At 45.3% G+C, this 14,527-nt stretch overlaps 1 protein-coding gene across 1 annotated transcript in view; it reads left to right on the top strand.

The window, feature by feature from the left end:
* Positions 1-14,527, top strand: part of pcnx1 (pecanex 1) — a 172,667-nt gene that overhangs the window by 133,135 nt on the left and 25,005 nt on the right. Inside the window, exons 27-28 of the mRNA XM_055862468.1 lie at positions 8,034-8,287; positions 9,995-10,225. Of these exons, the coding sequence (XP_055718443.1) occupies positions 8,034-8,287; positions 9,995-10,225 (485 nt within the window). The remainder of the gene's footprint in view (positions 1-8,033; positions 8,288-9,994; positions 10,226-14,527) is intronic.

The raw sequence follows: 14,527 nt of genomic DNA, 5'->3' as shown, positions 1-14,527 counted from the left end.
GAGTTTATGAAGCATTATAGCATGTTTCTGAAGCCGTCCTGTCGTTGTTAGGGTTAGGTTATAGAGTTTATGAAGCATTATAGCATGTTTCTGAAGCCGTCCCGTCGTTGTTAGGTTATAGAGTTTATGAAGCATTATAGCATGTTTCTGAAGCCGTCCCGTCGTTGTTATGTTATAGAGTTTATAAAGCATTATAGCATGTTTATGAAGCCGTCCTGACGTTGTTCGGGTTAGGTTATAGAGTTTATGAAGCATTATAGCATGTTTCTGAAGCCGTCCCGTCGTTGTTAGGTTATAGAGTTTATGAAGCATTATAGCATGTTTCTGAAGCCGTCCCGTCGTTGTTAGGTTATAGAGTTTATGAAGCATTATAGCATGTTTATGAAGCCGTCCTGACGTTGTTCGGGTTATGTTATAGAGTTTATGAAGCATTATAGCATGTTTCTGAAGCCGTCCTGACGTTGTTCGGGTTAGGTTATAGAGTTTATGAAGCATTATAGCATGTTTCTGAAGCCGTCCCGTCGTTGTTAGGGTTATGTTATAGAGTTTATGAAGCATTATAGCATGTTTCTGAAGCCGTCCTGTCGTTGTTAGGGTTAGGTTATAGAGTTTATGAAGCATTATAGCATGTTTCTGAAGCCGTCCTGACGTTGTTCGGGTTAGGTTATAGAGTTTATGAAGCATTATAGCATGTTTATGAAGCCGTCCTGTCGTTGTTAGGGTTATAGAGTTTATGAAGCATTATAGCATGTTTCTGAAGCCGTCCTGTCGTTGTTCGGGTTAGGTTATAGAGTTTATGAAGCATTATAGCATGTTTCTGAAGCCGTCCCGTCGTTGTTAGGTTATAGAGTTTATGAAGCATTATAGCATGTTTCTGAAGCCGTCCCGTCGTTGTTCGGGTTAGGTTATAGAGTTTATGAAGCATTATAGCATGTTTCTGAAGCCGTCCCGTCGTTGTTAGGTTATAGAGTTTATGAAGCATTATAGCATGTTTATGAAGCCGTCCTGGCGTTGTTCGGGTTAGGTTATAGAGTTTATGAAGCATTATAGCATGTTTCTGAAGCCGTCCCGTCGTTGTTAGGTTATAGAGTTTATGAAGCATTATAGCATGTTTCTGAAGCCGTCCCGTCGTTGTTCGGGTTAGGTTATAGAGTTTATGAAGCATTATAGCATGTTTCTGAAGCCGTCCCGTCGTTGTTAGGTTATAGAGTTTATGAAGCATTATAGCATGTTTCTGAAGCCGTCCCGTCGTTGTTCGGGTTAGGTTATAGAGTTTATGAAGCATTATAGCATGTTTATGAAGCCGTCCTGTCGTTGTTCGGGTTAGGTTATAGAGTTTATGAAGCATTATAGCATGTTTCTGAAGCCGTCCCGTCGTTGTTCGGGTTAGGTTATAGAGTTTATGAAGCATTATAGCATGTTTCTGAAGCCGTCCCGTCGTTGTTAGGTTATAGAGTTTATGAAGCATTATAGCATGTTTCTGAAGCCGTCCTGTCGTTGTTAGGTTATAGAGTTTATGAAGCATTATAGCATGTTTCTGAAGCCGTCCTGTCGTTGTTAGGTTATAGAGTTTATGAAGCATTATAGCATGTTTCTGAAGCCGTCCTGTCGTTGTTAGGTTATAGAGTTTATGAAGCATTATAGCATGTTTCTGAAGCCGTCCCGTCGTTGTTCGGGTTAGGTTTTAGAGTTTATGAAGCATTATAGCATGTTTATGAAGCCGTCCTGTCGTTGTTCGGGTTAGGTTATAGAGTTTATGAAGCATTATAGCATGTTTCTGAAGCCGTCCCGTCGTTGTTCGGGTTAGGTTATAGAGTTTATGAAGCATTATAGCATGTTTCTGAAGCCGTCCCGTCGTTGTTAGGTTATAGAGTTTATGAAGCATTATAGCATGTTTCTGAAGCCGTCCTGTCGTTGTTAGGGTTAGGTTATAGAGTTTATGAAGCCGTCCTGACGTTGTTCGGGTTAGGTTATAGAGTTTATGAAGCCGTCCTGACGTTGTTCGGGTTAGGTTATAGAGTTTATGAAGCCGTCCTGACGTTGTTCGGGTTAGGTTATAGAGTTTATGAAGCATTATAGCATGTTTATGAAGCCGTCCTGTCGTTGTTAGGTTATAGAGTTTATGAAGCATTATAGCATGTTTCTGAAGCCGTCCTGTCGTTGTTAGGTTATAGAGTTTATGAAGCATTATAGCATGTTTCTGAAGCCGTCCCGTCGTTGTTCGGGTTAGGTTATAGAGTTTATGAAGCATTATAGCATGTTTATGAAGCCGTCCTGTCGTTGTTCGGGTTAGGTTATAGAGTTTATGAAGCATTATAGCATGTTTCTGAAGCCGTCCCGTCGTTGTTCGGGTTAGGTTATAGAGTTTATGAAGCATTATAGCATGTTTCTGAAGCCGTCCCGTCGTTGTTAGGTTATAGAGTTTATGAAGCATTATAGCATGTTTCTGAAGCCGTCCTGTCGTTGTTAGGGTTAGGTTATAGAGTTTATGAAGCATTATAGCATGTTTCTGAAGCCGTCCCGTCGTTGTTAGGTTATAGAGTTTATGAAGCATTATAGCATGTTTATGAAGCCGTCCTGTCGTTGTTCGGGTTAGGTTATAGAGTTTATGAAGCATTATAGCATGTTTCTGAAGCCGTCCCGTCGTTGTTAGGTTATAGAGTTTATGAAGCATTATAGCATGTTTCTGAAGCCGTTCCGTCGTTGTTCGGGTTAGGTTATAGAGTTTATGAAGCATTATAGCATGTTTCTGAAGCCGTCCCGTCGTTGTTCGGGTTAGGTTATAGAGTTTATGAAGCATTATAGCATGTTTATGAAGCCGTCCTGTCGTTGTTAGGGTTAGGTTATAGAGTTTATGAAGCATTATAGCATGTTTCTGAAGCCGTCCTGTCGTTGTTAGGTTATAGAGTTTATGAAGCATTATAGCATGTTTATGAAGCCGTCCTGTCGTTGTTCGGGTTAGGTTATAGAGTTTATGAAGCATTATAGCATGTTTATGAAGCCGTCCTGTCGTTGTTAGGGTTAGGTTATAGAGTTTATGAAGCATTATAGCATGTTTCTGAAGCCGTCCTGTCGTTGTTAGGTTATAGAGTTTATGAAGCATTATAGCATGTTTCTGAAGCCGTCCCGTCGTTGTTCGGGTTAGGTTATAGAGTTTATGAAGCATTATAGCATGTTTATGAAGCCGTCCTGTCGTTGTTCGGGTTAGGTTATAGAGTTTATGAAGCATTATAGCATGTTTCTGAAGCCGTCCCGTCGTTGTTAGGTTATAGAGTTTATGAAGCATTATAGCATGTTTCTGAAGCCGTCCCGTCGTTGTTCGGGTTAGGTTATAGAGTTTATGAAGCATTATAGCATGTTTCTGAAGCCGTCCCGTCGTTGTTCGGGTTAGGTTATAGAGTTTATGAAGCATTATAGCATGTTTATGAAGCCGTCCTGTCGTTATTAGGGTTAGGTTATAGAGTTTATGAAGCATTATAGCATGTTTCTGAAGCCGTCCCGTCGTTGTTCGGGTTAGGTTATAGAGTTTATGAAGCATTATAGCATGTTTATGAAGCCGTCCTGTCGTTGTTCGGGTTAGGTTATAGAGTTTATGAAGCATTATAGCATGTTTCTGAAGCCGTCCCGTCGTTGTTCGGGTTAGGTTATAGAGTTTATGAAGCATTATAGCATGTTTCTGAAGCCGTCCTGTCGTTGTTAGGTTATAGAGTTTATGAAGCATTATAGCATGTTTCTGAAGCCGTCCCGTCGTTGTTCGGGTTAGGTTATAGAGTTTATGAAGCATTATAGCATGTTTATGAAGCCGTCCTGTCGTTGTTCGGGTTAGGTTATAGAGTTTATGAAGCATTATAGCATGTTTCTGAAGCCGTCCCGTCGTTGTTCGGGTTAGGTTATAGAGTTAATGAAGCATTATAGCATGTTTCTGAAGCCGTCCCGTCGTTGTTAGGTTATAGAGTTTATGAAGCATTATAGCATGTTTCTGAAGCCGTCCTGTCGTTGTTAGGGTTAGGTTATAGAGTTTATGAAGCATTATAGCATGTTTCTGAAGCCGTCCCGTCGTTGTTAGGTTATAGAGTTTATGAAGCATTATAGCATGTTTATGAAGCCGTCCTGTCGTTGTTCGGGTTAGGTTATAGAGTTTATGAAGCATTATAGCATGTTTCTGAAGCCGTCCCGTCGTTGTTAGGTTATAGAGTTTATGAAGCATTATAGCATGTTTCTGAAGCCGTTCCGTCGTTGTTCGGGTTAGGTTATAGAGTTTATGAAGCATTATAGCATGTTTCTGAAGCCGTCCCGTCGTTGTTCGGGTTAGGTTATAGAGTTTATGAAGCATTATAGCATGTTTATGAAGCCGTCCTGTCGTTGTTAGGGTTAGGTTATAGAGTTTATGAAGCATTATAGCATGTTTCTGAAGCCGTCCTGTCGTTGTTAGGTTATAGAGTTTATGAAGCATTATAGCATGTTTATGAAGCCGTCCTGTCGTTGTTCGGGTTAGGTTATAGAGTTTATGAAGCATTATAGCATGTTTATGAAGCCGTCCTGTCGTTGTTAGGGTTAGGTTATAGAGTTTATGAAGCATTATAGCATGTTTCTGAAGCCGTCCTGTCGTTGTTAGGTTATAGAGTTTATGAAGCATTATAGCATGTTTCTGAAGCCGTCCCGTCGTTGTTCGGGTTAGGTTATAGAGTTTATGAAGCATTATAGCATGTTTATGAAGCCGTCCTGTCGTTGTTCGGGTTAGGTTATAGAGTTTATGAAGCATTATAGCATGTTTCTGAAGCCGTCCCGTCGTTGTTAGGTTATAGAGTTTATGAAGCATTATAGCATGTTTCTGAAGCCGTCCCGTCGTTGTTCGGGTTAGGTTATAGAGTTTATGAAGCATTATAGCATGTTTCTGAAGCCGTCCCGTCGTTGTTCGGGTTAGGTTATAGAGTTTATGAAGCATTATAGCATGTTTATGAAGCCGTCCTGTCGTTATTAGGGTTAGGTTATAGAGTTTATGAAGCATTATAGCATGTTTCTGAAGCCGTCCCGTCGTTGTTCGGGTTAGGTTATAGAGTTTATGAAGCATTATAGCATGTTTATGAAGCCGTCCTGTCGTTGTTCGGGTTAGGTTATAGAGTTTATGAAGCATTATAGCATGTTTCTGAAGCCGTCCCGTCGTTGTTCGGGTTAGGTTATAGAGTTTATGAAGCATTATAGCATGTTTCTGAAGCCGTCCTGTCGTTGTTAGGTTATAGAGTTTATGAAGCATTATAGCATGTTTCTGAAGCCGTCCTGTCGTTGTTAGGTTATAGAGTTTATGAAGCATTATAGCATGTTTCTGAAGCCGTCCTGACGTTGTTCGGGTTAGGTTATAGAGTTTATGAAGCATTATAGCATGTTTCTGAAGCCGTCCTGTCGTTGTTAGGTTATAGAGTTTATGAAGCATTATAGCATGTTTCTGAAGCCGTCCTGACGTTGTTCGGGTTAGGTTATAGAGTTTATGAAGCATTATAGCATGTTTCTGAAGCCGTCCTGTCGTTGTTAGGTTATAGAGTTTATGAAGCATTATAGCATGTTTATGAAGCCGTCCTGACGTTGTTCGGGTTAGGTTATAGAGTTTATGAAGCTTTATAGCATGTTTCTGAAGCCGTCCTGTCGTTGTTAGGTTATAGAGTTTATGAAGCATTATAGCATGTTTCTGAAGCCGTCCTGTCGTTGTTCGGGTTAGGTTATAGAGTTTATGAAGCATTATAGCATGTTTCTGAAGCCGTCCCGTCGTTGTTAGGGTTATGTTATAGAGTTTATGAAGCATTATAGCATGTTTATGAAGCCGTCCTGTCGTTGTTAGGTTATAGAGTTTATGAAGCATTATAGCATGTTTCTGAAGCCGTCCTGTCGTTGTTCGGGTTAGGTTATAGAGTTTATGAAGCATTATAGCATGTTTCTGAAGCCGTCCCGTCGTTGTTAGGGTTATGTTATAGAGTTTATGAAGCATTATAGCATGTTTATGAAGCCGTCCTGTCGTTGTTAGGGTTATAGAGTTTATGAAGCATTATAGCATGTTTCTGAAGCCGTCCTGTCGTTGTTCGGGTTAGGTTATAGAGTTTATGAAGCATTATAGCATGTTTCTGAAGCCGTCCTGACGTTGTTCGGGTTAGGTTATAGAGTTTATGAAGCATTATAGCATGTTTCTGAAGCCGTCCTGTCGTTGTTAGGTTATAGAGTTTATGAAGCATTATAGCATGTTTCTGAAGCCGTCCTGTCGTTGTTAGGTTATAGAGTTTATGAAGCATTATAGCATGTTTCTGAAGCCGTCCTGTCGTTGTTAGGTTATAGAGTTTATGAAGCATTATAGCATGTTTCTGAAGCCGTCCTGTCGTTGTTCGGGTTAGGTTATAGAGTTTATGAAGCATTATAGCATGTTTCTGAAGCCGTCCTGTCGTTGTTCGGGTTAGGTTATAGAGTTTATGAAGCATTATAGCATGTTTCTGAAGCCGTCCTGTCGTTGTTAGGGTTAGGTTATAGAGTTTATGAAGCATTATAGCATGTTTCTGAAGCCGTCCTGTCGTTGTTAGGGTTAGGTTATAGAGTTTATGAAGCATTATAGCATGTTTCTGAAGCCGTCCTGTCGTTGTTCGGGTTAGGTTATAGAGTTTATGAAGCATTATAGCATGTTTATGAAGCCGTCCTGACGTTGTTCGGGTTAGGTTATAGAGTTTATGAAGCATTATAGCATGTTTCTGAAGCCGTCCTGTCGTTGTTCGGGTTAGGTTATAGAGTTTATGAAGCATTATAGCATGTTTCTGAAGCCGTCCTGTCGTTGTTCGGGTTAGGTTATAGAGTTTATGAAGCATTATAGCATGTTTCTGAAGCCGTCCTGTCGTTGTTAGGGTTAGGTTATAGAGTTTATGAAGCATTATAGCATGTTTCTGAAGCCGTCCTGTCGTTGTTCGGGTTAGGTTATAGAGTTTATGAAGCATTATAGCATGTTTCTGAAGCCGTCCTGTCGTTGTTAGGGTTATAGAGTTTATGAAGCATTATAGCATGTTTATGAAGCCGTCCTGTCGTTGTTCGGGTTAGGTTATAGAGTTTATGAAGCATTATAGCATGTTTATGAAGCCGTCCTGTCGTTGTTCGGGTTAGGTTATAGAGTTTATGAAGCATTATAGCATGTTTATGAAGCCGTCCTGTCGTTGTTCGGGTTAGGTTATAGAGTTTATGAAGCATTATAGCATGTTTCTGAAGCCGTCCCGTCGTTGTTAGGGTTATAGAGTTTATGAAGCATTATAGCATGTTTCTGAAGCCGTCCTGTCGTTGTTCGGGTTAGGTTATAGAGTTTATGAAGCATTATAGCATGTTTATGAAGCCGTCCTGTCGTTGTTAGGTTATAGAGTTTATGAAGCATTATAGCATGTTTATGAAGCCGTCCTGTCGTTGTTAGGGTTAGGTTATAGAGTTTATGAAGCATTATAGCATGTTTCTGAAGCCGTCCCGTCGTTGTTCGGGTTAGGTTATAGAGTTTATGAAGCATTATAGCATGTTTCTGAAGCCGTCCTGTCGTTGTTAGGGTTAGGTTATAGAGTTTATGAAGCATTATAGCATGTTTATGAAGCCGTCCTGTCGTTGTTAGGTTATAGAGTTTATGAAGCATTATAGCATGTTTCTGAAGCCGTCCTGTCGTTGTTAGGGTTAGGTTAAAGAGTTTATGAAGCATTATAGCATGTTTCTGAAGCCGTCCCGTCGTTGTTAGGGTTAGGTTATAGAGTTTATGAAGCATTATAGCATGTTTCTGAAGCCGTCCCGTCGTTGTTAGGTTATAGAGTTTATGAAGCATTATAGCATGTTTATGAAGCCGTCCTGACGTTGTTCGGGTTAGGTTATAGAGTTTATGAAGCATTATAGCATGTTTATGAAGCCGTCCCGTCGTTGTTAGGTTATAGAGTTTATGAAGCATTATAGCATGTTTATGAAGCCGTCCTGTCATTGTTCGGGTTATAGAGTTTATGAAGCATTATAGCATGTTTATGAAGCCGTCCCGTCCCCCCCAGGTACGTACTGCCAGCAGCGGGAGGTGGAGGCCATCACGGAGGGGGTGGAGGAGGATGAGAGCTGCTGCTGCTGTGAACCAGGTCACCTGCCACATGTCCTGTCCTTCAACGCGGCCTTCGGACAGCGCTGGCTGGCCTGGGAAGTGCTGGTCACCAAGTACGTCCTGGAGGGCTACAGCATCACGGACAACAGCGCTGCCTCCATGCTTCAGGTGTTTGACCTCAGACGTATCCTGACTACTTACTACGTCAAGGTGAGTGGGAGGCCTGGCTGTTAGTCTGCTGTTAGTCTGCTGTTAGTCTGCTGTTAGTCTGCTGTTAGTCTGCTGTTAGTCTGCAGTTCTACACTGGGGTAGCAGGTTGCTTGGAGGTAAACCGGAGAGGTTATCGGTTCGAATCTGGTGTTATTACAGATGTCCTATATGCAATCTCCTACTGCCCATGAGAAATGTACTAAACTCCTAAACTTGTGTTCTCTCCCTACTTCCTCTCTCCCTACTTCCTCTCCCCCTACTTCCTCTCCCCCTACTTCCTCTCCCCCTACTTCCTCCCCCTACTTCCTCTCCCTACGTCACCTCTCCCTACGTCACCTCTCCCTACGTCACCTCTCCCTACGTCACCTCTCCCTACGTCACCTCTCCCTACGTCTCCTCTCCCTACGTCTCCTCTCCCTACGTCACCTCTCCCTACGTCACCTCTCCCTACGTCACCTCTCCCTACGTCACCTCTCCCTACGTCACCTCTCCCTACGTCACCTCTCCCTTACTTCCTCTCCCTATGTCACCTCTCCCTATGTCACCTCTCCCTACGTCCCCTCTCCCTACGTCCCCTCTCCCTACGTCCCCTCTCCCCTACGTCACCTCTCCCCACTTCACCTCTCCCCACTTCACCTCTCCCCACTTCACCTCTCCCCACTTCACCTCTCCCCACTTCACCTCTCCCCACTTCCTCTCCGCCTCTTCCTACTTCCCCTCTCCCTACTTCCTCTTCCCTTCTCTCTACTTCCCCTCTCCCTACTTCCCCTCCCTACTGCCTCTCCTTACTTCCCCTCTCCCTGCTTCACCTCTCCCTCCCTACTTCCCCTCTCCCTACTTCCCCTCCCTACTGCCTCTCCTTACTTCCCCTCTCCCTACTTCCTCTCCGCCTCTCCCTACTTCCCCTCTCCTTACTTCCCCTCTCCCTACTTCACCTCTCTCTCCCTACTTCCCCTCTCCCTCCCTACTTCCCCTCTCCCTCCCTACTTCCCCTCTCCCTACTTCCTCTCCCTACTTCACCTCTCTCTCCCTACTTCCCCTCTCCTTACTTCCCCTCTCCCTACTTCACCTCTCTCTCCCTACTTCCCCTCTCCCTCCCTACTTCCCCTTTCCCTCCCTACTTCCCCTCTCCCTCCCTACTTCCCCTCTCCCTACTTTCTCTTCCCTTCTCTCTACTTCCCCTCTCCCTACTTCCCCTCTCTCTCCCTACTTCCCCTCTCCCTACTTCCCCTCTCCCTCCCTACTTCCCCTCTCCCTCCCTACTTCCCCTCTCCCTACTTCCTCTCCCTACTTCCCCTTTCCCTCCCTACTTCCCCTCTCCCTCCCTACTTCCCCTCTCCCTACTTTCTCTTCCCTTCTCTCTACTTCCCCTCTCCCTACTTCCCCTCTCTCTCCTTACTTCCCCTCTCCCTACTTCACCTCTCTCTCCCTACTTCCCCTCTCCCTCCCTACTTCCCCTCTCCCTCCCTACTTCCCCTCTCCCTACTTCCTCTCCCTACTTCCCCTTTCCCTCCCTACTTCCCCTCTCCCTCCCTACTTCCCCTCTCCCTACTTTCTCTTCCCTTCTCTCTACTTCCCCTCTCCCTACTTCCCCTCTCTCTCCCTACTTCCCCTCTCCCTACTTCCCCTCTCTCTCCCTACTTCCCCTCTCCCTACTTCCCCTCTCTCTCCCTACTTCACCTCTCCCTCCCTACTTCCTCTCTCCAGGGGATCATATACTACGTAATAGCCTCTATCAAGCTGGAGGAGTGGCTGGCCAATGAGACGATGAGGGAGGGGCTGAAGGCCTGTGGAGAGAGGAACTACGTGGACCTGGACCCGACCTTTAACCCCAACATAGACCAAGACTACGACCACCGTCTGGCTGGTATCTCCAGGGACTCCTTCTGCCAGGTCTACTTGGGCTGGATCCAGTATTGTAACTCTCGACGGGCCAAGGTAAGGTTTATTCAGGAATATTTCTACACATTCTCAAAATGTACTACTGTAAATATGTCTTTGAGACTGAGCACAAAAATCACACGTCTCCTTCAGGCAATATGTCCTTTGTGTTTTTTTGTGGTGAGAAAATGGAATCACAGTTTAGACATCTGAAGAAGATAAGATAAAACAACTTCTAATAACATCCCTCCTCTCTAAACTAACCATCCCTCCTCTCTAAACTAACCATCCCTCCTCTCTAAACTAACCATCCCTCCTCTCTAAACTAACCACCCCTCCTCTCTAACCATCCCTCCTCTCTAACCATCCCTCCTCTCTAAACTAACCGTCCCTCCTCTCTAAACTAACCGTCCCTCCTCTCTAAACTAACCATCCCTCCTCTCTAAACTAACCGTCCCTCCCCTCTAAACTAACCGTCCCTCCCCTCTAAACTAACCATCCCTCCTCTCTAAACTAACCATCCCTCCCCTCTAAACTAACCATCCCTCCCCTCTAAACTAACCGTCCCTCCTCTCTAAACTAACCGTCCCTCCTCTCTAAACGAACCATCCCTCCTCTCTAAACTAACCATCTCTCCCCTCTAAACTAACCATCTCTCCCCTCTAAACTAACCATCCCTCCTCTCTAAACTTAACCATCCCTCCTCTCTAAACTAACCATCCCTTCTCTCTAAACTAACCGTCTCTCCCCTCTAAACTAACCATCCCTCCTCTCTAAACTAACCGTCCCTCCTCTCTAAACTAACCGTCCCTCCTCTCTAAACTAACCGTCCCTCCTCTCTAAACTAACCGTCCCTCCTCTCTAAACTAACCGTCCCTCCCCTCTAAACTAACCGTCCCTCCCCTCTAAACTAACCGTCCCTCCTCTCTAAACTAACCGTCCCTCCTCTCTAAACTAACCGTCCCTCCTCTCTAAACTAACCGTCCCTCCTCTAAACTAACCGTCCCTCCTCTCTAAACGAACCGTCCCTCCTCTCTAAACGAACCGTCCCTCCTCTCTAAACTAACCGTCCCTCCTCTCTAAACTAACCGTCCCTCCTCTCTAAACGAACCGTCCCTCCTCTCTAAACTAACCGTCCCTCCCCTCTAAACGAACCGTCCCTCCTCTCTAAACGAACCGTCCCTCCTCTCTAAACGAACCGTCCCTCCTCTCTAAACGAACCGTCCCTCCTCTCTAAACGAACCGTCCCTCCTCTCTAAACTAACCGTCCCTCCCCTCTAAACTAACCGTCCCTCCCCTCTAAACTAACCGTCCCTCCTCTCTAAACTAACCGTCCCTCCTCTCTAAACGAACCGTCCCTCCTCTCTAAACTAACCGTCCCTCCTCTCTAAACTAACCGTCCCTCCTCTCTAAACGAACCGCCCCTCCTCTCTAAACGAACCGTCCCTCCTCTCTAAACGAACCGTCCCTCCTCTCTAAACTAACCGTCCCTCCTCTCTAAACTAACCATCCCTCCCCTCTAAACTAACCATCCCTCCCCTCTAAACTAACCATCCCTCCTCTCTAAACTAACCATCCCTCCTCTCTAAACTAACCATCCCTCCCCTCTAAACTAACCATCCCTCCCCTCTAAACTAACCATCCCTCCCCTCTAAACTAACCATCCCTCCCCTCTAAACTAACCATCCCTCCCCTCTAAACTAACCATCCCTCCCCTATAAACTAACCATCCCTCCCCTCTAAACTAACCATCCCTCCCCTCTAAACTAACCATCCCTCCCCTCTAAACTAACCATCCCTCCCCTCTAAACTAAACATCCCTCCCCTCTAAACTAAACATCCCTCCTCTCTAAACTAACCATCCCTCCTCTCTAAACTAACCCTCCCTCCTCTCTAAACTAACCATCCCTCCTCTCTAAACTAACCCTCCCTCCTCTCTAAACTAACCCTCCCTCCTCTCTAAACTAACCCTCCCTCCCCTCTAAACTAACCATCCCTCCTCTCTAAACTAACCATCCCTCCCCTCTAAACTAACCATCCCTCCCCTCTAAACTAACCATCCCTCCTCTCTAAACTAACCATCCCTCCTCTCTAAACTAACCATCCCTCCTCTCTAAACTAACCATCCCTCCCCTCTAAACTAACCATCCCTCCCCTCTAAACTAACCATCCCTCCTCTCTAAACTAACCATCCCTCCTCTCTAAACTAACCATCCCTCCCCTCTAAACTAACCATCCCTCCCCTCTAAACTAACCATCCCTCCTCTCTAAACTAACCCTCCCTCCTCTCTAAACTAACCCTCCCTCCCCTCTAAACTAACCCTCCCTCCCCTCTAAACTAACCATCCCTCCTCTCTAAACTAACCATCCCTCCTCTCTAACCATCCCTCCTCTCTAACCATCCCTCCTCTCTAAACTAACCATCCCTCCTCTCTAAACTAACCATCCCTCCTCTCTAAACTAACCATCCCTCCTCTCTAAACTAACCATCCCTCCTCTCTAAACTAACCATCCCTCCTATCTAAACTAACCCTCCCTCCCCTCTAAACTAACCCTCCCTCCCCTCTAAACTAACCATCCCTCCTCTCTAAACTAACCATCCCTCCCCTCTAAACTAACCATCCCTCCTCTCTAAACTAACCATCCCTCCTCTCTAAACTAACCATCCCTCCTCTCTAACCATCCCTCCTCTCTAACCATCCCTCCTCTCTAAACTAACCATCCCTCCTCTCTAAACTAACCATCCCTCCTCTCTAAACTAACCATCCCTCCTCTCTAAACTAACCATCCCTCCTCTCTAAACTAACAAACCCTCCTCTATAAACGAACCATCCCTCCTCTCTAAACGAACCCTCCCTCCTCTCTAAACGAACCCTCCCTCCTCTCTAAACGAACCCTCCCTCCTCTCTAAACTAACCCTCCCTCCTCTCTAAACTAACCGTCCCTCCCCTCTAAACTAACCATCCCTCCTCTCTAAACTAACCATCCCTCCCCTCTAAACTAACCATCCCTCCCCTCTAAACTAACCATCCCTCTTCTCTAAACTAACCATCCCTCCCCTCTAAACTAACCATCCCTCCCCTCTAAGCTAACCATCCCTCCTCTCTAAACTAACCATCCCTCCTCTCTAAACTAACCCTCCCTCCTCTCTAAACTAACCCTCCCTCCCCTCTAAACTAACCCTCCCTCCCCTCTAAACTAACCATCCCTCCTCTCTAAACTAACCATCCCTCCTCTCTAACCATCCCTCCTCTCTAACCATCCCTCCTCTCTAAACTAACCATCCCTCCTCTCTAAACTAACCATCCCTCCTCTCTAAACTAACCATCCCTCCTCTCTAAACTAACCATCCCTCCTCTCTAAACTAACCATCCCTCCTATCTAAACTAACCCTCCCTCCCCTCTAAACTAACCATCCCTCCTCTCTAAACTAACCATCCCTCCCCTCTAAACTAACCATCCCTCCTCTCTAAACTAACCATCCCTCCTCTCTAAACTAACCATCCCTCCCCTCTAAACTAACCATCCCTCCTCTCTAAACTAACCATCCCTCCTCTCTAAACTAACCATCCCTCCTCTCTAACCATCCCTCCTCTCTAACCATCCCTCCTCTCTAAACTAACCATCCCTCCTCTCTAAACTAACCATCCCTCCTCTCTAAACTAACCATCCCTCCTCTCTAAACTAACCATCCCTCCTCTCTAAACTAACCATCCCTCCTCTATAAACTAACCATCCCTCCTCTCTAAACGAACCCTCCCTCCTCTCTAAACGAACCCTCCCTCCTCTCTAAACGAACCCTCCCTCCTCTCTAAACTAACCCTCCCTCCTCTCTAAACTAACCGTCCCTCCCCTCTAAACTAACCGTCCCTCCTCTATAAACTAACCGTCCCTCTTCTCTAAACTAACCGTCCCTCCCCTCTAAACTAACCGTCCCTCCCCTCTAAACTAACCGTCCCTCCCCTCTAAACTAACCGTCCCTCCCCTCTAAACTAACCGTCCCTCCTCTCTAAACTAACCGTCCCTCCTCTCTAAACTAACCGTCCCTCCTCTCTAAACTAACCGTCCCTCCTCTCTAAACTAACCGTCCCTCCCCTCTAAACTAACCGTCCCTCCCCTCTAAACTAACCGTCCCTCCCCTCTAAACTAACCGTCCCTCCTCTCTAAACTAACCGTCCCTCCTCTCTAAACTAACCGTCCCTCCCCTCTAAACTAACCGTCCCTCCTCTCTAAACTAACCATCCCTCCCCTCTAAACTAACCATCCCTCCCCTCTAAACTAACCATCCCTCCCCTCTAAACTAACCATCCCTCCCCTCTAAACTAACCATCCCTCCCCTCTAAACTAAACATCCCTCCT

This window comes from Salvelinus fontinalis, chromosome 15, assembly GCF_029448725.1.
Source record: "Salvelinus fontinalis isolate EN_2023a chromosome 15, ASM2944872v1, whole genome shotgun sequence".
Classification (NCBI taxonomy): Eukaryota; Metazoa; Chordata; class Actinopteri; order Salmoniformes; family Salmonidae; genus Salvelinus; species Salvelinus fontinalis.
This window is presented reverse-complemented; position numbering and strand designations above follow the sequence as displayed.